General features: G+C 44.6%; 1 protein-coding gene across 4 annotated transcripts in view; it reads right to left on the bottom strand.

The window, feature by feature from the left end:
- The window catches only part of jmjd1cb (jumonji domain containing 1Cb), a 94,733-nt gene that overhangs the window by 20,401 nt on the left and 47,812 nt on the right, over positions 1 to 26,520 (bottom strand). For all 4 annotated transcript variants that reach the window (XM_030776042.1, XM_030776041.1, XM_030776040.1 and 1 more), the window contains exons 3-6: positions 9,807 to 9,920; positions 1,623 to 1,728; positions 425 to 549; positions 86 to 229 (exon numbers count right to left, since the gene is read on the bottom strand). In XM_030776042.1, the coding sequence (XP_030631902.1) occupies positions 86 to 229; positions 425 to 549; positions 1,623 to 1,728; positions 9,807 to 9,920 (489 nt within the window). The remainder of the gene's footprint in view (positions 1 to 85; positions 230 to 424; positions 550 to 1,622; positions 1,729 to 9,806; positions 9,921 to 26,520) is intronic.

The raw sequence follows: 26,520 nt of genomic DNA on the forward strand, positions 1-26,520 counted from the left end.
TGTTCGATAATGGACCGCTGGTTATAGCAGTATCAGTTCTATAGGCCTGTCAGGTTGAGCATTAAAGCGTGATTGCGGTACTCACATGGGCAGTGTTGCTGTTCTGACTGGAGCGGGACCTGCGTCTGGACGTAATGCCTATGTTCTCTCCTTTCAGTAAAGAGTGGACCACATCATCTAAAAAGGTCATCTGTACCATAGAGGGGTCAACATTCTGGGGCTCTAGTACCTTTAGTGAGATGTGGCAGAGAAACAGATACATTTAGATCATCCAGGGAGGGCAGCACAGCAGTGCTGCGCTCACTACAACAGAATACAAAATGAAGCGCACAGATGTTCAGTTAGTTTCTTCTTGAACAGTTTCAGGAGATCATTGTCTTAATATCCTCCACACGCTGTGCATAAGCGGCTCTGCTGACTGTACCTGGTCGTTCATGACAACCATAGTGCGGCTGAAGAGATCGTGATGGGTGATGATCCCTGTAAACCACTGTGTGGCTGAGTCTTGCCTGTAAACTCGCACTCGGTAGCCATTTAATGAATAGGGACCTATAGGGAAAGGAAGAAAGGAAGAAAAGTCCCACACAATATCATAATATGCCCACGAACATGAAACCAAGAAAGATCAGGCACGTGGAATACGCCAGCTTTGATAACGGATCAATTTTAACATTGTTTCGGTTTGAAATTGTGAAATGTGAAATCCACATTATTTGAATTTCCATAATAAGACCACTGTTTTTTGATGATTTTCTAGCGTTGTCTAATATACAGCTGGGTACAGATCATTTAATGCAGTATGAAAGAGAGAACTTACAGAACAAAGAGAGAAAAACAGCCTGTTAAAACTCAGCCGTATAGTCCTGCCCTTTGAACACATCTGTTAACTGGCCACCATCTTATGTGTGAGCTCTAGCTGCAGCGGGACACAGGCTGGCAGCTCTCCTAACAAACTGCGGCTCATTAGAGTAGGCCAGGTCACTCCAATTAATAACTCCTCAGAGCTGTTCACATGGCTCTGACCTGCAAGCTGACCCCTTTACAGCCCTCACTCCTACTGTAATCACAATGTCTTATAGATGTCTGTGTGTGTGTGTGTGTGTGTGTGTGTGGTGTGTGTACTCTGTCACACATGCACACACACACACAGATACACAAACACACATATACGCACACACGCGCGCTCAGAGCATGAAGCAATCACTGCTGCAAACCACACCATGATTTTTCTCTTCTTTCTCCCCATTTCAACCAAAACCTTTGGCTCCAGCCTCTTTCCATTCTGTCGTCCTCTGTCCTTTGCCAAGTTCAACAATTATCTGTAATTCTTGAGCTGGAGTTATGTTGTGGACCTTGTAAACAAGACCTTTTGCCAAGACCACCAGAACCATTCAATCTCTCCCCCTAGAATTACTCAGGTACAACGACCGTGGAAAGCGTAGTGTTTCCGCAGGCATGCTTCCTGGCCGTAGAACTCTCAGGTGAAAAGGGCATAAATGTTGATTGTTTCTAGTTTTAACTGTTCACATGGGTTTTCCTGAACACAAGATTTAGCAAGATATGTAACTATCTATCCTAAGGAACGAGTGAGAAATGAATGACAAAGAATCTTTGTTCTTTACCTTGCATAAAAATTTCCTGAACCTTTTGATTCTTTACCCAGGCTTTTACTTCTTCATGAAGCTGTGGATTGTCCCTGAGAACAGGACTCAAGCTGTCCACTTCATCCTGTCAAAAAATGAAGGAAAAAAAAAATTTAATAAAATAAAATATAGTAAAATATAGTAGCACGTGTCACATTTCAAATGAATTCATTTCAAAAGAACATACACCACATAGCTTCAAAATGTCTGTACCGCCTGATCGAAAAATCGATGTACAAGAAGTCAGGATATGGATCGTTTTCCTACGAGAGTGAGACTGATGAATAAAACATTCATCCAAAAAAAACAACAAGAGCTGCATCAAATAAAGTTTCTTTGCTTTTTATTTTCAAAAAAAAAAAAGAACTTCTAAACAGCACAGACAACGTCATAGATGAAGGCGTTAAGTCTACGCGTCCTAAAGACCGGGTTCCTTGTGACGGGAGCCATAGCTAAAAGAGCTAATTGGAATGCTCTCTCTCCGCAGGAATCTCCAGAGATTGACCTTAACGCTGCAGTATGTTTGATATGCTGAGGATGGAAGCGCTAGGTATTTGCTGGATATTCTCACGCAACCACGGGCAATCGATGCTCAATCGAGAGTTGCTGGTTTGGGAGTGCTGAACGATCTGCGTCCTGAAAGATTTGTTGCCCTTTCTAATCCTCCAGCCATCGCCAACAGACCAACAAAAATGTCAATTCGTAGCTTTCTTAGAAAATACCAGGTCTCAATTTAACATACAGTCCTCTGGTGGAGTTTTCAACCTGTGTGCTTTTCAATTTCAGTGCAATCCTGTGGAAAGTCTTTCAAACGCTAACATATTTGCTTAACTACAACACATTTCAAATAATGTGTGACTTAAAGTTATACGGATTGTCGAAATTCACTTAGTGTTCGTTTAGTGACATTGAAACACCCTTGCGAGCTAACTCACTCCGGTTGCAGAAGTTCAGTTACTGTGCTTTAAAGTGAGACTGATTCCCGTTACACTTGAGACCACAACATAAAGATCTCTCACATGAGACGTGCACAGAATAACTCTCTCACACCTTCAGCATGCCTGGCCCTGCACATTTCCGGCGGTGCCCGGGTCCAGAGCGAGCCAGATGTTTGTGAGGGAGCCATGAGTGAATGCAAGAGGCAGCTACTCCCGCTGGGCTTTTTTTTTTTATGGTTACTTGTGTGTGTGTGTGTGTGTGTGTGTGTGTGTGTAGTTCACAGGGGTCAGGCGGGGTGAGAGGGAAATCCGCCCACCACTTCCATTAATTGTTGCTGGTGATGAGCAGTGGAAACAGGACAGTGGGGGGTCGGGCCGGCCAGGAGCAGGCTCAGGGTATTTACACAATCACTCAGCAGGCCTGATAAAGAGATGAACCGAGCTGTGGAAATACCCCGCCGTTCTCCTAAAACACACACACACACACAAAGACTGTATCCCCTGGCTACAGTACACAAACTTACAGTAAACACACGCAGACAGATCGACGCAGCGACGACACACGCACGTGGAGCTGTAACCGCATTACCTCTACCCTCTGACACATCTTAAGTAGCGCAGTGAAGATTGTGGGCTAAATACCTACTTTCACAAGTGAGATTAGTACTGCAGGTACCAGGTACCGTGGTGCTGTCAGCTTATCAGGCCTGAGATCTTAAGTGCGCCGTGATTTATAGCACTTCTCACAGAAAGAACCAGAGGAAATATTGAATTCGGGAAAAAACGAGGATCTCTGACAAAGCCTTGAGTCTGTTGTCTGGGCAACGATTCCTTCAGGATTACAGTGGTTAGTTCTTATCGAACGGAAGTTTGTGCAACTTTTCATTGTTAGTGTGGCTACCTCTTCAAAACAAACCTTAGGTTTCTCTCACCCTCTCTCTCGCTCTCTCACTCTCCACCCACACGCCAACATATGAACACATACACACTGACATACACACTCACACACACACACAAACTCATCCCTCCTTCTATTTTAAGGACAGAGGCATAGAGGCAGAGACATGATTTATTTATTGACCTGCAGGTTCCAGTCGGCACTTTCCCCTCTGTTGTTCCTTTGCACTGTTTCCAAACAGCTGTCAGAGAATGGAATGTCGTCGCACTGCCGTGTTTCCCTAAAGCCCCTCTCCATACGGAGCATATCCAACCCGTCACAATCCTTTTATCTGTCACCGCCATATCAAACCGTCTCACTCGTTCAACCCACTTCTCTTTCTAAAAAAAATACGCGCAGGAGCGAGGAGATCTGATTTCTCAATGCGATTCTGTCAAATATCCTGTCATTCAAGAACAGAGACCAAATTGCTGTGTTGTGAAAAAAAAACAACAACAACAACAACAAAAAAAAAAGTAATGAAACTCATCTGCAGTGAGATGCAAGACTGCACTGACGTACAAACCTATTCATTCGGAGAAAAAGCGTCTTTTAATTGTAACCCGTTTCTGTGTCTCTTTCATGGTGTTTTGCTCTTCCCTCAGCCAGCCTCCACATACCTAACACATACCCCTGTGAAGGACAGAGCAGATGCACTCATTTTCTACCCCCTCCCTTCCCCCCAGCCCCAGCTCCGGGACCGCCATCCATCATTTTAACGGCAATATGTTACAGGGTTTTCCACATGGCGCTGCAGTGTAAGAGACTTAAATATGGGTGTTGTCTGTGTTTTGGGGAGTCCAAAATACTTCCAGATCTTAACTCTGACCGAGGTAAACAGGGATTCCATTCTCTGCTCCGTCATGGTGTTTGGGAAACGGTTACGATAGGGTGTGTCAGAGCTTATTCTGCATCTTTCTCCACATCCTTCACCATACTGTACTCCAGCGCTTCTCGCAGGCCGCGGCGGTTCACACGCGTTTGGGAGCCCCAACAGAAAAAAAAGCCGCTTACGTATTTGAGGTATCTTGACTTCGATTCATGTTTCCGATGAATCAATATCGAGCAGTACGCTAAGTACGTTTGACTAGCTCGAGAAAACTCGTTCAGACTAGATGTTAATTGCATTTCCATCTTTCAGTGCGTCACAGGGAAGCTAATTATAAGCCTCATTATGATAACTCTTGAGCCCAGATGCTATTATTAGCCATAACACCAATAAAGGCCAACGGAATCAGAAGTATTTATGGAAGATTAAATTAAAAAAAAAAAAAAACAAGAAAAAAACAAACGCAGAATAACAACACAAAATGAACCTTAGCAGTCCACGATGAGGGATGATCATTTTTGTTTCAATGGCTGTTTTTCTTATTTCTTTATTTGAACAGCCATGTATCGGAGAAAATATGAAGAGAGAATTTTCATCTTTGCTTAGTGACTAAATGGTTCATTTCAAGCGGCTGAATTAAAATCGCAACATGGTCATATTTTCAGAGAGGAAGGGAAAAAAAAAAAAAAAAGTTTCTCTAATGTGACTAAGAACAATCAATATGTCTAGCCTCTTTGGAGCGTCCATAATAGGGCCTGTAGCAGAGGCGTCGGCCGCATAGACACAGACAGTTACAGTACATCAGTGAAATTAACAATGTGTTCATTAAGAATGAATGGGGGCCACGTTGGCCGATTCCCATTACGGAGCGGCTCCACATGACTGAGTGCACTTATTAGCGTTCCTGCACTCCCGTCCCTCAGCCCAGGCACAAAAGGCTTATGGGGTGGGGGAGGGGGCGGAGGGGGGGAGGGGGTGCAGACGTTCTCCACGCCTCACGGAGCCCAGGCTCCTGTGTGCCCCAGCCGCCGTGTGCTGCATTAATGTCCCCGTGTCCTCCAGTGAATCACTGCCCCAGACCTCCGCACACGCGTCAAGGTGAAGGGGACCAGCTCCCATCCCACGCAACGGAGACGACGGCCCTTCTTTATTTCTCCTCGCCAGTGCACACACACACACATACGCACACACACACACACACACACGCACACACGCACGCCTTTGATATATACTCTGCTTCTCCACAAATCTTCCACCCCTCCTCCCCCTAAAACCTGACATTTGTACTTCTTTTTTTTTTTTTTCCCCTGAAGGGCCTGAATGATGGCTAGTGCTGTGTTCCACTTTCAGTTCTCTCTTTTTCTCGCGCAGATGCTGAAGCTGCATTATACAAAAACATTACAGGAGAGAAAACAAAGCATCTCCTCAAACCTAATAAGTCAATTTCACACCTACTGTTTTTCTTAACGCGGTGAGAAAATTATGCTGCATTAGTAAGTACTGTAACACCAAAGGACGTCTGCACCAGATAGACATGCGTTTGAAACCACCTCAAAGATGATGACAAAACAAAAAAAAAAAATGCTCAAAAAAAAACAACCAAAAAACGTAACAGTTCCTTCAGGATGTGTGGAAACATAAAGAGAATGACTTCAAATGACAAAACTGCCTTTGATATCTGTAATGACATCTCACATCAGTCATCAGTCAGCAAAGGAGAGAAGGGATTCATGTTGAAACGGTTTGAGGGGAAGAGAAAAAAATAAAATAAATAAATATGAAGGATATGCTGGGAATCTTTAGAGGCTGGATCCTCATCAGAACTCTGGGGCTGCAAAGCGTTACCATGGAAGTAGGGGACAGGGGAGAGCTGATACAATGCTCCCATCACACAGCCAAGTAAACACAGTGTGAGAAGAGAAACAAGCTGTTCCTACAATTCGCCTACATTGGTCCGTTGGCCTAAAATGGTTGCCTTGGAGACAGTTTGACTGGGATGATTCATACAAAAAAAAAAAAAAAATTGTTAAGCAAGCAGGAACAAAATAACAAATAACAACATAATAATATCATTAAAACATTTCAGTGGCGTATTACAGCGTCATCAAATCCATCAGAATATAATAATACCTCATCCAACAACTGACAAACTGACATTTTTTTTTTTTCACGTATCCACAAGGCTCCTATTTCGGAAGAAGCGCAGCCATCATCATATGCACAGCTCTGTATGGCGAGGACTCTTGTTGCTATGGTAATACTATGTATGCAGTGTGTGAAAAAGAAAAGGCTTGTTGCTGGGGTAATGAACGTTGTCTGTGTAATACAGGAATAGGGGCTGTTGCTGGGGTAATGTAATATAAGCCACAGACAGGCCTGTAAGGAATACAATATATTGCAGAGGAGCTCTGTCAGACAACAGCATGTCGCTGGAGGTAACGTAATACAGTCGTTTAGTGTTGTGTATGAAGATGGTATGTTGGCACGGTAACGTGACACCGCAAACTCTGTAAATGTGAGACTCTCTGTGTGTGTGCACGTCTGTAAGGGGAGAATGAGGTGGAGAGAGTGTGTGTGTGTGTGTATGTAGGTGTGTGTGTGTTCACCAACATGCCTGCATGCCATTCTATGTTTACAGTAAACGGAGATAAGTCTATCTCTAGATGTGATTACACATGCGTGTGTGTGTGTGTGTGTGTGTGTGTGTGGCCGTTACACACACTAGCACGGTGGCTACGGCCGCATTCAGAGGACAAGGACAAGCCTCCGAGGCAAAGGAAGAGGAAGGCACTGGTGCGAGACTGAAAGCCGGCCTGTCAGCTCCAGGCCACAGAGGGCTCCAGCACGGCAGTCACAGCCTGGCTCTCCCTCACTGCCCCCTACACCCACCAGAGACAAGCTCCAATTTGCTGGGAACTGGCAAGCCTACACATTCTCAGCCAGCGCTGTCAGAACAGGCTAAGTGAATGCCGCTGACGACATGTATGTTTTTCAGAGATCTGTTCTAAAATAATATCGTGTAGCGAGAGTTCACTGCATCATCGTATTTGGCGGGATCGTCATCATAATAACTGCTGCGAGTCTGCCTGGGATTAATATGACCAAAATGGATATCAGTGCGATAAAAGAATCTATTTCTTAGATGGAGGACATAAAAAGGTATATTACGTAACTTCACATTCGGACAGACCTATTTTACCCAGAACCCACCAGCCACTAAACAAAGGATACTATTACTGCTCTCTCTCTTTCTCTCTCTCTCTCTCTCCTTTTTTCTCTGCCTGATGGAAAAGTCTGAGCCACTGATGGGCAGCCTTCTAGTACACTTCCAACACAAGCGCTCACATTTTCCCTCAGCCACACACCACAACACTCCTCTCTCTCTCTCTTTTTTCTCTCCCCTGCCGGCTGGCCTCCTACACAGAGCCTCTATTGTACCGTTTATGCCAAACAGATTGCAATGTTTCAGCCTGCACACCCCCCCCCCCCCTCCTCCTCCTCCACCCCTCCAAAAAAAAGAAAAGAAAACCCTGCTGCATTCTGGAAAAACAGCCTTCCTCTGGTAAGACACGGATATGAGCAAGCGTTTGCTGTCCCACCAAGCATAGTGGCTCTGCATTAGCAACACGTCTGCTTCAGCCAGTGAAATGTTTCTCGCTCCAAGAATGTCGAGTGTGGATACAGGCTTCTGACTCATGAGTGAAATCACCCGTTTTTTTGGAACGCGTACTGGCCCTCTGAGGGCACGAAAAGCTATGTTGGTTTGAGGAATGCTTCATGTGAGGAACTTCGCAGGCTCCGAGTGACGACTTCGCCGAGGAATCGGTGACACAGATGAAACTGGAGACTCGGAGGCCTGGGGGGGGGGGGGGGGGGGGGGAGATCTTCATTAAGACCTGCTGCAGCCTCTTTTCGAGCGGAGGTGTGAGAGTTCAGCCGAAGCCACATACCTGCCTGCTCTCTCACACACCCGTGTGAGGAGTACAGCACACCACGTGAGGAGAGGAGGGCCACTTAAGGCCAGGGGAAGGGAGGGGGGGGCAGAGAGTTAGGGTGGGGGACGTGGAGAGAGAGAGACTATGTCTGGAGGGAAGCTATGTCTCACTTGGGTTTGACTCAGTTGCTTGAAGAGGGGGGGGGGGTGGTTGGTTGGTTACACCACGTGTGCTCACTCTCTGTTAAAGCATCACTTGATGAGTTTTACATTTAAGAGTCGTCCATTTTATGAGAACATGGTGTGTTAGATGTTTCTTTTTTTGAGGCTGATCTTTCTTTTTTTTCCCTTTTTTTTTTTTTTAAGCTAGGCAGACTGACAAGAACATAGTGTTCTGCAGTTCACAAGAGGAGATTCGAATGAAAACAGGGTGTAAAATTGTCCTGCAGGGGACAGTACATCACACATTGATTTCCTTCATTCATTACAAACCCCTCATGTAAGAGCTTCCTCCTCTCAAACCTGCTCTCTCTCTCTCTCTCTCTCTCTCTCTCTCTTTCTCGCTCTCCCTCTCTCTGGAGACTCACAAAGGGAAGCGGCCAACTGTCCTCAGCCAATTCAAACCAGATTAGTCAATACTAAAGTGTGATCATCTAAGAAATTGTAATTACTGACAATAGCACAAAGGCCAGCACAAAATGGCATCGCAGAACTGCATACAACTGTTATAATTGCCTCTGTAAAGCACTCAGTTCTCCTCAGATGTTCTCTTCTATACTGTCAGAAAGAGTTTATCTACACATACATATAATTCACCATCCACACCAGTAGGGTATCACGACCAAAGCAGGAAACAGGAGGGAGAGAGCTTTAATTTGTTGGCAGATGGCTTTTCATTATCCGTTAAGCAAAATGGAGGCGAACATAAGACACTGGGGTAAAACGTGTGATGAATATAAATCTACTGCCAGAGCAATACCACAGAGAGGCTCCCCCCACCAACCCACCCACCCACCCCCCAATCTGTCAGAAGTGTTTGTTTTCAAAACCTCTGTCACTCTGTGTGTTTTCCTTCAGACTAAAATAATTAAGCTGTTTATGAGTGTGGCTTAACTCAGACAATAGGATGGAGCTGTTCATGAGGATCACTTGGGCTCCAGTCAGCCATTGAGCCACCGTTAATGTATTAGAGCTATACTGTCACACACAAGGCAGCACAAAAAGAAAGCCAAGAAATGCACGTCTAATTTAATATCGGAGTCAATAACACCAAGAATGTCTGGAAGAACTGCATTATGCCTCAGATGACAATTCCACTATCACGGATATCAGGCTCTAACCTCCAGCAGACAAGCAAAGGTAAATGTATGGATCAACACAGCCATCGGGGGGGGGGGGGGGGGTCACAACGATGGGGGGCAGGTCACCCTCTATCTCAGGGTAAACAGGCCTTAATGCAAAGCCCGGTTCTCACGGCTCTGTTAAAAGCGACGGGCGAAAGGACGAGATTAAACAGGGGCCTCACCTGATAGGGCTGATAGGCTCCGTCATCGCTCAGGAAATCCAGCTGCCTGTCAGAGAAGAACTCCACCGCCGTGATGGAGCCTAGCACCGTCTTCCCCACCAGCGGCTTGAACGTCTGCAGAATTAAAACACTGCGCGTTAGGAGATAATAAGGTAGTCATTAGAGAGTGCAGAGGAAATAAATAAAAGAAAACGGAGGCTTGACAGTTCAAAGGCAGCCTGTTTGACTTTGATGTGTCGCTCTTCCTATCCAACCCCTGCTGGTGTGTAATCTCTGATGTCACTGTCTCTCTCTCTCTTTCTCTCTCTGCCTGCCTTCCGGGGCCTTAGCTCCAATGCCACTGAAATGCAAGGTTAGGCAGGGCAGCCTGGCACAAAAACACTCGCTCACGTGTGTCCGTGTACCCGCGTGCACGCTTGTCATCTTTCATGTGAGAGTGTGGGTGTGAGTCTGTGCATGTGCGCGAGAGTGCTTGTTGGTTTCTGTGCGTGTGTATGAGTATATATGTGTGTGTGTGTGTGTGTGTGTGTGTGCGTGTGTGTGTGTGTGCGCGTGTGTGTGTGTGTGCGTCTTGAGAAGAGATCTGTTCACTTCTTATTTCAAAGAAACCTTTTGAACTACGAAAAGGAGTAAGGGTGCTTTCCTGGAACACTAACTCAATCATAGCTTTAAACCAGCACATAAATCGCTGTGCCATTCTTACACTAAGAAAGCAGTGATTGGATTCATTAGCAGCTGAGATACACATAAAAAACTGCTTAAGTGTGCTTTATGGGGACTGACAACACTCAGTGTTCTCTCTGCTCAGAAATATGGTTGGGGGGGGGGTGGGGGGGGGGGGCAGACTATGATAGACAGACTGGTCATGGGACTACCCTCATATGACCACTGCAATGTTCAGACATTCTTCATGTCTATTTCCACTGGGTTGGAAATGCAGCTTTGCTCTTAGGCATTACACAGATATTATTCTATCGTAATTCATTATATAATCCCTGAATGCTGTCGTCTGTTATGATTGCTGCGTTCACTGTGAATGGGGTACTGTAATGACTTGTTGTGATATTCTGTTACTGATCTGTGCTGAAGTGAAATCCTTTATTGCTGGAAACAGGAATTGCACTGCATGCGAAATGAAGAAGTCTTACAGCGTGTTAAAATAGTATTTCAGACTTTGGTGATTGCGACACAAGATGATTCAAACATTACACTGCATCACTATAAGTTACAAGTTATCAGTCAACGTCTAATGAGAGCTTCACATAGTTGCGCACTGGCAATGCTGACCACTGTGTTACTGATTATCACTTTGCAGCACCCTAAAGATTACATTTAGATAGTCAAGAGATTAGACAAAGATAAAGACTAATTAGATGCTTGACAGAGTAAATGATAAGATGAAAGTGAATGGGTGCCATCATTTTGAGGGATATGTATTGCATTCTTGGTTTCAGAGTGACTCATTTCCAATCATAGAAGTCATAGAAGAAGTGCAAGTGACCGCGTCCAGTTCACCAAGGAAGTGTTGAGTAACGTCCCGCCACAAGGCTACCAAAAGTGAAACTTTCCCGCGACGGCAGAGTGAGGAAGCGCGTTTAGACGGGCAAGCCCGTTCTACGGAGCGTAGACTGAAACTCTGAGGGAAGTTGAGGTGAGGCCGAGCGTGAATTAGGATTCCTCTCCTGACTGCGGCGTAAACGAGAGGAGGTAAAGCTGTCAATGACGGGACTCTCTAAACCTGACAGCACGGCTCCAGGGTCAGACAGAAAACCCCGAGTGAAACCGTACGCCGCTAAAATAAGCAAAGTCTGTAACTAACGGCAGCGCACTGGCTGACTGTATCGAAAAAAGCTACTTGGGTTACCTCACCAAACGTGCTTCTGAGACCCAAGTTCAAATAACACGCCAGTTAGTAGCCACTGTACGACTTACAGCAGGAGGCCTGTGCGACGCATCCGTAATAAAGCCCCAAAAACAGGCGAAGTTTTCTGAAATATTTTTGGTGTATTGAATGACAGATGATTGATAGATGTAATATTCTTCTCATTTTCTCAACATATGATTTTATAAATGGCAGGAATCAAAAGAACCCCAAAAAAACCCAAAACTGATATATTTATGTGAAGCAACTTAAGGGAGAAAAAAAATTTTTTTTTTTAGCCTGTTATTATGTGGTGGCATTTGATTTGAAGCTTTCAAGCGTTGCCTCAGCTGCGTCGTCTGCTGTTTGCCGTCGGCGTTTGGGGAGATGAAATAAGACTACAGCTACAGTAACACTAGCCATTTCTGGGGCAGATAAATATAGAAACGGCCGATCAGATCTACCTCTCTTAAAGGAAAACTAGTGTTTCCTCACAGTAATGAAAACATTTACACAAACAGCATAAACCCCTTGAAAAACACGGGCCCGACACAGCTGCCTGAGACACGCAAAGTGGTGAAGAAAAGCACTGAAGGCAGATTAGGCCTAAGCCTGTTCTACCACAAACAGCCATGATACTGCGATAAGCTTTGCATGCATAAAGAAATATATATATATATATATATATATATATATATATATATATATATATATATATAGAGAGAGAGAGAGAGAGAGAGAGAGAGAGAGAGAGAGAGAGAGAGAGAGAGAGAGAGAGAGAGAGCTTTACAAAAAAGAACATATGAATGATTTACACAGAACTCTCTCTATGGGGTGAAAAAAAATCATTCTGCTGTCTGCCCTCTACAGTTTTTCAGGCATTGTTGATCCCCCCCCCCCCCCAAACACGCCTATGTCATTATGGTTTCAATATGAAAGCAGAGCAAACATCCAATAATAACCAAAGGGGGGGGGGGGGGGGAAGAGACAAGAAAAGAAAAAAACGGAAATTCGACGGCAAGTGTTCTACCCACCACTTATCAGTCTGTTGAGCCTCAAACACACAAACGTACACACACCATTCTGTGCTACCGCAACTGGGTCACATCTGCCACTTGCCATTAGAGAGCCCTCTCTGTTACAGAGTGCTGGCAGACAGGCAACATTATAATAGCCGTGCACCTTCAAAATTTGGTGCACACCTGAGGAGCCACAGACTCACACACGCACACACACACGCACACACACACACACAAACACACACACACACACAGGCACACACAGGCACACATGCCCACGTACAGGCACACGCACACGCGCACATATTCACAATACAAAATACACATACAAACACAACAAACACATACACGCACACACAGAAACGCAAATACACACAGACACACACACACACACAAACACACACACACACAAACACAACAAACACATACACACACAGACACAGAAACGCAAATACACACAGACACAGATGACTACCTTCTTTCATTTATCTACTTCTGGTCTAATCAACACAAAAAAAAAAAAGGGGGGGGGGGGTGGGGTTGGAGGGAAACAGTGCTTTTCTGAGAAAGCATTACCCCGCCCCGAGCAGACAAAGCATCTCCAAAATACTGTCCTTCTTCTTCAGCCCTGCTGTGTGGGGCCGTAATTCAGCAGTAAATATTTTATAAGGCTGAGTGCACTGGAACGCAGAGAGAAGGAACGCCACTGGAGCTCATGCATAACTAAGTAATCTGCAGGCCCTGGCTGCTCTATCACTCTCTGAAATGTTTCAACAGCCAGAGGGGAAATGGGAGGCTGCTATCTGATGAAGGTCACAGTGGAACACATCTCTGGTTACACACACACACTCACATACGCATGCAGAGTATGTCTCTCCATCTCTCAAGCATATCCATTAATAAACTCTCCGCGACTCTGAGCAGAATAACACATTGTACTCCCTTGCACACACAGACATACAAACATACATACACACATGCATACACACACACACACATATATATATATATAATGTCTTGGACAACATATGTGAAGCAACAGCCAAGATTTTGTGAAAGAAGGACACTAAAAGAGAGATATTCAAATTGACTGTGTAGCTTGAATCTGGGTTAGTTAAACATTGCGAGCCAAGAAACACAGACGAAGGCAATCATAAAACAAGGTGTGAAGATCCAATAACCTTTTATATTTACATGTTATCAGGGCCACACTCTTACAAAGCATCTCTCCTGCTCTCCGGGCGACTACAAAATTCAGATTCGTCTGCATAATTCCATCTGTCATATTTTTCCGAGAGTGAGACTGTCGTTTGCTCTTGTTTGTCAGCGCTCCAGACAAGACAAAAAAAACAACAAAAAAACCCCACAAGCACAGTGTGTAAATGCGTAGAAACCCAAGACCCTAAGACAGCTTGTTAACAGACAACATCCATTCATTCACCATAGTGTCCACCGGGCAAGAGCCACCCAATACAAACATGACAGTGCTGAGTATGAAAAACTGGGGTATGACTCCAAAGTTGGAGAATAGACTTTACAGAGCTTCATAAACAACAGATCCTTTAGACTGGAGCTGGGCCACAGGGCGGGAGTTTCCTCTCAGGATGTGTTAAACATGGCAGTTACTCATTCACTTACAGTGTCTGAGAGAGAGAGAGAGAGAGAGTAAGTCTGAGAAAACTCTACAGATTTATTACCTAAACCACAGGTCTCCACGTCCTGCCACTGAACACGCAATCAAGACAGCTAGTCACTGCAGCCTCGACCCAGTATGGGTGCGAGTGTGTTTCAAGTGAAGGAACACTTCCTGTCCCCGTAGGTTCCAAGGAAAGGCATAAAAATGTGTGTGTGTGTGTGTGTGTGTGTGTGTGTGTGCGTACGTGCATGTGTGTGGGCAAAGGGGAAAAGTTGTAGGGTGTTGTGACCTACTCGGAGCTACAGGGCAACAGTACTCCATAACACGCCACATTCCTGCTGCTTGACAAAACACAGAAACTCTCTCAGAACCTCCACAGCAGGCCTCAGCTAGGAGGGAGTCTTTGTCATGTCTTTTCTTCTCTTTCTTTCTTTCTTTCTTTTGGTGACTCCGTAGTAAGTCGTATAACAAAGCGCATATGGTCAAAAATACACAAATATAGCCTTTCAAGCACCACCCAGACAAAGACGTTAAAACCACACAAACAACAACATCCTCGCCAAATCTGAACTGAGGTAACCTCAGTGACGGTCGACGTTAAAAAAAAAAAAAGAACAGGAGCTTTAAAAGAAGACTGAGTCAATCACGGCCGTAGAACAACCTGTGTCCAAAAGAGCACTCTTGTTCCGTCCCTCCCTCTCTCCCCTCTCTCCCCTCTCTCTCTCTCTTTCTCTCGTTTGACTCAGGAGCCATAATTAAAAACAGCCGCAGTCTGCACAGAGCTGCATTGAGGAACTAGTTACTAAATGGGTCATAGTGCAGTCCTGTCCCACCTCCCTTGCCTGAAACACACACACACACACACACACACACACACACACACTTCAGGCAATGCACGTCTCAGTGGATCAGCCAGATTAGACAGCCCTCCTTGGCTGTGTCCAGACTTCACTCCCTTAAAACCCTACTGCAGAGAGAGAGAGAGGGAGAGAGAGAGAGAAATCTGGCCTATTTAATCAGCTTACATGGCCATAATAAATGAAGAGATCTGTCAAAACAGAGCCGGGCCCAGCCCACTTTATCAGCTCTCTGGTCAGTCTGACAGGACACTGGCGTGTGACACTGCCTCTTAACAATGTTCTCAGATCAGTCCAGATCAGTCCTGAGGGGCTTTCCACACAGCTGCAATTCCGGACTGCGGCCTCTCACGCCGATACGCGGCCTGTCGCCTTCGACCGATTTAATAAACGTTACGCAGACCAACATCCAAGAACGAGTTTCTGCAACGCCTCGTAAATAAAACTGGCACCGTGCCCGTCGCAATGGCATTACGCAATCGCGTCTGACAAGGTTTAGTCTGTGAGTGTGTAACAAGGTGAGAATGATTGCAGTTATTGAGATAACACCAGCACTTCTCTAGAGCACAGAGGGGAGTTGGCACTTCAACCTCAGGATCTCACACTTCACGGGGTGTGGAGTGTAGCGGTAGACATAATAAAACGAATGACTTCAAGAGCATGAAGTACATAATCATACCTCAGACAAAGCTTTCCATTACAACTCATTCCCAAACAAAAGCAGCAACTTGATCACTGGCACCATAGAAAACTTTTTTCCATCAACTCCAGAAATGATTATTTTTTTTTTTGGTCCTATTCGTGGTCTTAGTGAAGCACTAACAGTCAGGATAAGTAAGGATTAATTCATTTTAGGAAAAAAAAAAAAAAATGTTGCGTTTACCTCTCTGGTGTTTCGCTTGTCATGAACAACGGATGAACCTTTCAAGAAAAAAAAAAAAAAAGCTTGCTCACATGCCGCGGTCCCAAACACGCACCAGCGTTTGTGAACGGTTAAAGGAGAGAGAAAGAATGAGCAGTGATAAAAGACTAGTTCTTCTCCGAGGCGACTTGTGGACGTTAAAAAAAAAGGAGTCGAGCTTTGAAAGGAGGCTGTCCTCGCTAGTACGCTGGCCACATGACTTTTAAAGTGCCTGACGAGAGAGAGGAGAGAAGAAGAAGAAGAAAAAAAAAAGAAAAGCGCGACTGCCGCAGAGCTCAAAGAAACTGAGGACGAAAGTAAAGGAGAGGCAACAGACTCCCTCCCTCCCCTAGTCGTCTCTCTCTCTCTTTCTCTCCCTCTCTCTCGTTTTCACAGTGTCCCAGCTCTTGTGCAGAAGCAGAATATTAGTCACTCTTTGTCAGCAGCAGTGCGCCACAGCCTACAGAGAGAGAGAGAGAGAGAGGGAGAGAGAGAGAGAGAGGGCGAAGCAGAGAAGGGAGCGTTCTGGCCTGCCTGGATCTGGGTCAGCCTCCTTCCTCCAGAGGCTAGTTACACAAGCATTCGCTTGTTCCACACGCCCAGCTACTGCAGCCACCAGGAAGCTCTTCAGAATGACACAAACAGAGAGAGAGAGAGAGACAGAGACAGAGAAAAAGCTCAGGTCTCTTCTCTTCCTCTCTCTCCTTCCCTCCGTCCCTCCCTTCCTCTCTTTTTCTGTCTCTCTTCTTCCTCTTTAGCTCTCAGATCCGTTCTTGCCGGTTTGCCGTTGTGCGAGCTAGTGTTTTGCTGTTGTTGTTGTTGTTATTGTTGTTTGTCTCCAAAAAGGCAGTGTACGGGTCCGTCTAGTTCCACAGACAATCAAGTGAGAGGCTGGGCGAGAGAAAGAGAGAGAGGAGCAGTGGAGGCGTGTCTGAACCAGGAAAAGGGCGGTGCCGTTTAAAGTGTAACTAATCTTGCCCATCACAGGTGGCAGCGGATTCACTTCCAGTATGACTCACACTGCTGATTAGGCGCTTGGCACAGGCAAAAATAAAGGAGGGTTATAAATTTAAGGGGGGGGGGGGTGTTAGAGAGAGGGCAGGAGTCTATATGAACTTACACTGCTGCCCAAATGATTTTCTCCCTCCCTCTCTGTCTCTCTCACTCTCTCTCTCCCTCTCTCTCTTTGGAACACTTCCCTTTAACCTTTTAATGACAATAATCCACTGAAATACGAGCCCTTGTGGCACTGCTAAAATATATTACTCACTGAATGTGCTTTCTGTGAGGACACAATAATCCACATAAATTAAAGTGGAAGGGCGAGCTTTTTGGAGAAGTGTGTGTGCTTTATGCTGGAGTGTCCTTGGCTCCGGAGCGACGTGTGATGAAGGCGGGAGGATTAGAGGGCGGCGAAGGTGGGGTGGGGGGGTGGGGGGTGACCACTGATGCGGTCAGAACAGAGACGTTAAGGCTGAAACCAGATCACGAGGGTGGGCTTCCCTGCAGTTGGCTGACTGTGCCTACCTCAAGGGCAGGGTCCCGTGTTAAAACATACCAAAACACAAAGATGAACCATGGGAAAAAAAAAAATCTGTCTTCACCTGTCTAACTATCGGTGCCAAGTAAACACACACATACACAAACTGTATCTATTACCCTTACTTTAAGAGCTAGTGAGATACAAAGCAGCACACAATCAAAACATCCCACAACCTACTCAGAGACAACTCTATGGACAGCATACACATGTACACACATGTACAAACAGTACACACACATACACACCAACTCACACCCACATACACGCAGAAACACATAAAATCAGCGCTGAAAGGCAGTTGCCAGGCTGAAAAGCAGCCTCCCGCGTTGAGACAGGTAAGGGCAGGAAATGAGTGTGGATGAGTGCTCTCCCCGTTGCACAGACGCGGTAATAAAAGTCTGCTGGAGCCCAGACAGCCAATGCAGCACTCTGTTCCTGGCACCCGCGCTGTCGTTCTCCAAAAAAAAAAAAAAAAAAAAAGCCTAGAGTGTTCCGCCATGATCAAAGTACATTTTCACACGCAGAAATGTGCAGGACCAGGATCCCTGCAGGAACCCTGAATCACAAACACACATTTCATTTTTCAATATGGTACCTTCATTAAAAAATAGTTTAAGACACAGAGTTGCCACCAAAAAAAAAAAATATATATATATATATATATATATATATATAGTACTGGGCTGTATTCCCTCCAGAAAAGAAACTAAGGGGTTTGTGGTAATTGGTAATTTCTAGAATTTTCTACAAGTCAGCTCTTATGTAGGAGATTGATAGAAACTGGGCGAATTTTATATCTCATTGTTATTAGTTCATTAAACAGCCATACAGGACTTGCTGGGGTCAGCAGAAGACCATGGTGCTGTGTGATAAATGTCTTAGCTATGCTACTTTAGCTTTTTGTCCCCCCCACCCCACCACCCCCCACTGCCACCCCCTTGCTTCTCAACAACTTTGCTGACAGGCCAAAGACTCTAACGTAAAGATGTTTACAAGAACTGCAAAACGTGGGGGAAAGACAAAAAGCGTAACACGAAAGCAGTGAGAGAAATTCAGCAGTCAGAGAGCAAACCGAGGGCAAAGCCAGGCATAGGAGTGAAAGGGAATTCCGTTCTTTGGTCATAATGTTATCAGACGCCTCGGTGCGGCGTGTTTTAGGGGGTGATGTACTTTTGAGGAATGTAGACACCCCCGGGTGATGAGGTGAAGTGATAAACAAAAAGCAAGAAGAACCGAAAAAAAAAAAAGCGACAACACAGGTTCGACAGGCTGTAAGTAGACGAAAGTCTCAGCGTGTAACAGTTTGACTTTTTTTGGGGGGGGTGTGTCTGTGTGTGTATGTGTGACTGGCTTACTTCCTCAATCCACTAGTATTTCACTGACAGCAAAAAGGACGTTATTGTGTGAGGGCACACTGATTTAAAGCACTGTCTCTTAGGCCTCTCTCATTCATTAGGCCACCCTCATCTCTTTTCCATTAGAAGACCACCTACTGACACACTTTTAAATCACACCGCACGACGGGCATGAAAGGCAGGGCGATGAAAGGCAGCGACAAAAAAAAAAAAAAAAAACTAAAATACTGGAAGCTTTGTCAGATGACAATGATATCTTTTCTTTTTTTTCTAATCCAAATGCAAAACGGAAGCTTTGTATAGGGTGACATTTCAGTTAATGGTGCTTTATGCTTCAGATCTGCTCGTTTTTGCATAATGATCTTAACTATTCAAATACGGCCGCCCCTTCCATACGTCCGGACGCGGCTCTGCGACCGTGATCAGTGTTTTTCGCTCAATTACATTACGGCGCTGCGGTGGAAAGAAATCTCCCGTCAGCCTCCCTGAAGCCTTATCTCCAACTTTTAAGGTCACAAGAAGAACTATAGCCCCAATTAAGCTCCACACCACAGAAAAAAAAAAAATTGGACTTACATGCAGGATGAAGTATTTCTCAGATTAAGCAGTGTCACAGAGGAGGGACTTTAATCAGCTCCTTTTTTATTATTCACAATCAATAATGCAGTGTAATCTTTAACCCAGTTAAAAAAAAAAAAAAAGAACCGTGAGGGAGGGAGGGAGGTGGGGGAACAGCTTGTGTGGATTAAAGCTAAGTGACTGACAGGGGTGAATGGCCTAGGAATATCTGCCTTTTACTGTAGGGACGTGAAGCTTCACTAATCTGCCCCCCACCCCCACCCCTCACCCCCCCCAGCTGCCTGCTAGACTACACACACAACCTGTCCTCAGATGTCAAGGAGCAGATCTCAGCAGGCCCGGACACCATGTAATTGGCTGAATTTGCGTGCTGACTTCACCATTACAGTCACACTCTTGCCCTCTCTCTCTCTCTCTCTCTCGCTCTCTCTCTCTCTCTCTCTCTCTCTCTCTCTCGTTCTGTGGCTCCATTTTTAACAGATGACACACTTGGTGTCTCTGAGCCAAACAGAGGGACAGCATAAACATGACTAATCAGTGAACAGAATTATGGTAAGTGCAGAAATGCGGCAAATGTTGTCGGAAATCTGAAATACGACGTGAAGACAAATGATCTGCGAATCGATAACGATATAACATGCCGACACTTCCTAGACAAGAGCGTGTTTTATTTTCATAAACGTAAACGAAGAGAGCTGTTGGAGAGATGCTATAGATAGAACCATAACTGTATGGGCCAGGTGGATTTCAGTTCTTCTAGGTCAGTGACTACTGGAATGCGCTGTTGATGCTAATGGAGACAGATAGGTGGGAGAGAAGCAGTGTGTTGTTTTGTTTGGGGTTTTTTTTCCTGTAGGCTGTCTGTGACTACGCCGTGTTCCTGTAGCCTGTTCGACCCTGGCCTGTCCTCAGCGGTCGACCCAGGAATTCCCTATCAGAGTTCTGCTGTAATACCCTGGCCTCCATCTGCCACTCTCCTGCAGATTAAAGAGCTCACTATTGTGTGTGACCACACAACCACATCAAACTATGCCGCTAACACACACACACACACACACACAGGAGTACACGCAGTAATGCCTGTGGCCAGAGACCCAAAAAAAAAAAAAAAACCACACACACACACACACATCAACTGGCTACAAAAACAACAAGAGTGAAAAAAGAAAAAGAAAAAAAAAAAAAAAAACAGTAATCATGGCAGACAGAAAACATGAACGTGAAATGGCGGCTGCAGTCAGACAAGCCAGTGAATACACACGGATTCGAACAAGCATAAACACACACGCAAACACACGCCGACGGAGAAACAGGAGGCTGTGTTTCGAGGTTGTTATTTTTATATTTTTTTTTTTTAGGGGGGGTGGGGGTGGGGGGCAGGAATAATGCATCTTAGTGTGCTCCTGCTGGGTAGGCAGAGTACACGTGAAAAGACAAATCCCTGTTTTGTGGCCCTGGCACGCAGGTACCTGGTACTGAGGCCACAGGAGACTGGAGATAATTCTTTGCTCATCTCCATCTGCGTATGGTAGAGAGCTGAGAGCTGCTGTCTCCACACTTAACTGCCCCCATTTCACCAGGCTCTCCGTTCCATCTCACAGCCAAGCACATTTTATACAGCCAGAGAGAGAGAGAGAGAGAGAGAGAGCGAGAGAGAGAGAGGGGGAGAGAGAGAGAGAGAGAGAGAGAGACAGAACAAGCAGATGCAAAATGTCTCCCCTACTGCTGTCTTTGTTCTCATTTGACTTGTTTGAATCAAAAAAAAAGGAAAGAAAGAAAGAAAGAAAGAACGAAAGAAATAAAGAAAGAAAGAAAGAAAGAAAGAAAGAAAGAAAGAAAGAAAGAAAGAAAGAAAAGAAAGAGCAGGGAGGGGAAAAGCTCCTTAAGAGCAGAGGCATCGGTGTGTTTTTCAGAGCTGCTAAGTGGCTGGCGTTGGTTTGACTGTGGCAGGCAATCTGTGCCATTAGGCACAGTGAGAGACGGACAGGGACGCCTTTGTTTTCTCTGTGTGTGCATTGTACCATCCTCTGTCTGATCCATCTCTCCACTGCACCACTGCTCCATGAGCTGGTTTCCACTGCCGCTAGCATCTAGACTCCACAGACGATGGAGTTCTGCACCTTTATTCCACTCAGGATATGAAACCTATTCATAGACCAAAACTGTGATAAAATCAGGACACAAAACTAATGGACAGATTAGTGCTGCGCTACAGAGTACAGTCAAATTACTATGTGCACATCGAAATCAAGATATAAAACCCCAATTATATAACTAGGTGCTCTGATACTGTCACTCTCTGTCTGCTTTTAAAGATACACAAGCTGTCCTCCCTAAAAATCTCGACGCTGCAAATACTAAAATGCTGAAATACAGACACAGAGTAAAACCCATCATTCTGTATGTTTCAATGGGACTTTTAAATGATGCATCAAAACCAAGGCTACAAGAAAAACTTCAATAAGGCAATTTGGTTATGTGCAGTAATTAGGCTTCCAAGATGCTTGGAGACACTTGAAATTGCATAAAAAACACATGAGCAATGGAAAATGAACAGAGGACTGGGACATTAAGACAATTCCAACAGCAGTTCACAACAACAATCATAAGAACAACAACAATCGTAAGAACAATAAGGATTGGAAAAACAGTGAGAAAAACAAGAAGAAGAAGTGTGGTAACGTGGCAAATAAAATCAATGAAGTAGGGGGGAAAAAATCATACTGAATAGAGAATTGCCTTTGTTGGGATTAAATAATTCAGATCTAAAGATAACTCTGCTTCTGAGAGAACATGGTTTGTTTTGTTTGAAGACTTGTGTGAAAATCTTTTTATCTTTTTTTTTTGCTTTGGAAAAGGAACAAAACCGACCATGTCGAGACCTCCAGGTGGGGCGGTTTCAGTGTGGTTAATTCCGGTGGTCCTGAACACGGCTGGGATGGACTTGTAAAAATCTTGGCCAAAGTAACCAATTGCATGTCAAACACAGAAATGAACCACATGAGTGAACCAAGTGGAAATTTACAATCCTTTTTGGGATATTCTAGAACTACAACAACACAATGAGTAAACTGACTCAAAATCGCCCCAAATGAATTATTCACAGTGAAGTCCACATACAGTCTTTGTGCTCTCTGGAGCCTGTTAAAGTGTCACCCGACACACTGACTTCACTAAAGTAAACACACACGTCAACACAGAACAATATGCAAGGGAAACAGAGTCAAAATTCCCTCATGACACCAGTTACAACAGCAGCTACTGGCATTATTAGACCTCAGAAATCTGCTCACCAGAGCTCTTTCAGCCTAAAGAAACACACTACTGTGCTGACAAGTGAGTGTATGTGTGTGCGTGTGCATGCGTGTGTTTATAAGTGTGTGTTACGTAATAAGAATAACTGGAATTCCAGCCAGGAGGGCTTTTGTCTCCTCATCAAGCCCTCTCCGTCAGGCGGGTTATTTTAAGACGGTTAGGTGCAGGGCCCTGGGAGTTAATGAAGTCACACTGAACGCGGCAGAGGGAGATGATTTACATACGCTCATGTGACTGGCAGCCTGTGAAGTTGCTGAGAAGATATGGGCACAAATAACAGCCAATAGTGGCCAACTGCCACCCCAAGCAACACTGCCTAAACAAGGGAGCCAAAGCTACTCCCCAACCCCCCCCCACCCACCCGACTATGCGAGTGCAGATTGAGACTGTAATGCTATACAGTAATATTACACAGAAAAAAAAAAGCGTTTTAAATCTGTGTAGCGCGTACTTCTGACTTATAACTGAAGTAGGTCTAGATTGTGGACTTCCTGATACACATTTACAGGACGCCACGTGTAATGATGCCAGGATTTGATGCGATTACGCATGCTTGAATTCTATTAAGTGTATCTCATATGGATTGGAGGTATGATTAAATCAGTTCAAAAGCACAGGGGGAATCTCTTGAGGCCAGAGAGTTGCTCCTTTGTTTCTATGTCAACAGACCGGCTCAGTGTTCTCGACGGGTGGACGGACAAAGAGACACTGTGGTTGTCTCGTCTCGTACGCGTCCCGCGGCTTCTCTCAGGTTTCTCACGTCCCGGAAAAAAAAAAATCTCAACGAGACATACGGAAAAGCGTCTAAATATCAATTCAGATCATCTTCGTGTGTTCGGCGCGCAGCTGCAGAGTCCGTTTAAGGAAGACAGATGCGAGTTTTCTATGTATGCGAACGTAATGTGCCCTTTCTAAGAACCAATGCTGGATCAGCAGAACGGTTTCCTCTAAATGACTAACCCCTTAAGGAAAGGGATACACTCAATGCTACCCTTTGGATGCTGCATATGGGTAACAGATTCCTTGGCACTGTCCCTGTTAGCGAGCAGGACAACGGTGCATTCCTCCGTTTAGACTCTATTTTTGAGGGGCACCGTATATAAAAAGCACAGAAACGCCTCCAACGAGATAAAACGAGAGGAAGAGGAGGGGAGAAAAAAAACAGGCAGAGAGAAGAGACCTTATATTATGACTCTGGCCTTTCACTGTCTCAATATTCAACTCCAGAATGTGGGCTTCGCTGTTGGTATGAATTAAATGCCTACCAAAATAATCTAACCACTGAATACTATGTTTAGTAACAAACCAAAACAGGATTCTTGGCTGTTTCAGTTCTTGTTCATTCTGTTAACCTTTCGCTCTGTTTGTTTTCACAATATAAAAATATGTTCTGTCTATAATAACAGTGATCCTTCTTTGCTGATCTTGGCTCATCTTCAGCTTATCCCTCTTTTGTAGAGCTATTTTGTTTGTGTGTTTACTAAAAGACACAGCTCCCTAGCAAAGTTTAAAAAAAAAAAAAAAAAAGTCTTACAGATGATTCTCAGCAAAACACAAAACATATTTACTGAACTTTGACATGACTCAACCCTTCCAGCCAAGCTGTCGACTTACACACCTATCTTTTGAGATTATTTATCAAAATGAAGGATAATTTGCCATTATTAGATGGAGACAGACGTCTGAGGAGTAGTTCTCAGATCCTGGTTATAGAAGACGCTGATTTGACTAGTTGGGCTTTCTATGGTTGTGTCTGTAAGCCAGACAGCATGACATCATAAAGGAGTTTCATGTCCTCGGGGCCTCTAGCTACAGCCAATCTCATGACAAAAAATGTGATGGATAATTATATCATCAACTATTGTCACGGAAAGCCTGGGAGGATAACCGCCTAAATATTCAAACAATTAACAGCTCATTTTATCAATAGCGGAGCTTTCTTAAGCAATTAAGCCTTTTAAAAAGGCCCTTGGTGGATTAATCAGAAATCACACTATTAATGTTCGATGATTAGGGAGTAGAGGAGCGGGCTACGGCTTTCCTCCGTCAACAGGAACCTGGCTCAAAGGGGGGGGGGGGGGGGGGGGGGGGGGCGTAAAAACGCAAATGACATTTCGGTATCGTCGGACTTCACAGCGGACCGATTCAGAAAAAAGGTTTCACACTGAACCGAGCAGGATTTCTCCCGTATCTTACTGAGGAGGGCAAGGAGGAGGAGGAGGAGGAGGAAGAGGAGGAGGGAGGGGGGGGGGGGGATACTTCAAAGCAGGCTGATTTCATCCAGTGGTCTCAGACTTCTGAAAGAACGCCCCAAGGGAAGACTGTCCCTCTACTTCCCTTTTCCATTTAACGACATGTCGCCTCTCCGACTTTGAGGAGTTTCAATAGCGTTATTTATACGGAGAGAGAGAGAGAGAAAAAAAATACTCTAAAGTTTGTGACAGAAAGAAATGTTAAATACCATTTTCCTCTTGTCTGTCAAAAGCAGTCATTAGATGTGTTGGTTTGTGGTGTTTGTCTCATGACTGAGGGGGAAACACAGGCAGTGACAGGCTGAAGGACGGCTCTGCTCTTTGAGAAATGACAAGAGCATTGTGCTCTGCTAGGGCCGTCGACATGGTATTCTCACAATCCTGTTTTTCCAGTGGCTGACTAAAAACTCCGCTCTTGCTCGCTCTCTCTCTCTCTCTCTCTCTCCCTTTCTCTCTTACTCTCTTTGCTGCTTTTCTATCTCTTGAGCTCAGTTCTCCGCTGCACTCCCTGTCAAAGCCATCATTCTCAACGCCGGCACTCTGCCGACCAAAATGAGGTCACTCGGAAAAAATGAAAAGTAAAGCTATAAATAATGTACCCCGTCTGCTCCGAGCATATTCAGAGAACAAGGTATTTTCAGAACGTACTCTCCGTACAAAGATGGAAACATACATTTCAAGAGAAAAAAAAATATATATATATATCACGACGCATCTGTGAAGCCTTGAAATAATCCTAGGTTTTTTTTCTGTTTGTCCAAACTTGACCGCTGCAATAAAAGAATGGATACAGCACGTGAAAAACATCCAGCTACACGGTACGGGTATGACTGCAGTCCAAAATTACACCAGAATAGAGATGTGCTGCTACTGCTGAATACCTAACAAAGGCTCAGCATTGGCTATGTGAAGTGGACCCAGGAACACAAAGTACCAAACTGAATTCAGATATTATCTCTGAACTTCGTGTTCATGAATAAAACAAAACAAAAACAAAAAAAAAACAAAGCAAAAAAAACCAAAAAATAACAGCAACACAAAAAAACACAGAGTATGAATAATAGCTACCGGAAGGAACCATCGACGCACCAGCTCAAGCGAAATACCATTCACATATGATTAGGCTATGTTCTCAAATAAAATCTATTTTCTCAACCATGCCAACCCTATGCCGATGAATGTCTGCTGGGTGCATGATAACCACGACCATCAAACAGTATTCAAACTCATAACGGATAGAAACAGTTCGATACATTAAAAAAACATACTTGAAAAGCTTGCAATGAGTAGCCTTTAGGCTATCTTTAATGAAACTGATGGCATTTCATTCATGTAGTAATACTATGGAAGAAAAAACAAAACATATGTATGCCAAAACAGAGCTGAAAACACACGT

This window comes from Chanos chanos, chromosome 5, assembly GCF_902362185.1.
Source record: "Chanos chanos chromosome 5, fChaCha1.1, whole genome shotgun sequence".
Taxonomy (NCBI): Eukaryota; Metazoa; Chordata; class Actinopteri; order Gonorynchiformes; family Chanidae; genus Chanos; species Chanos chanos.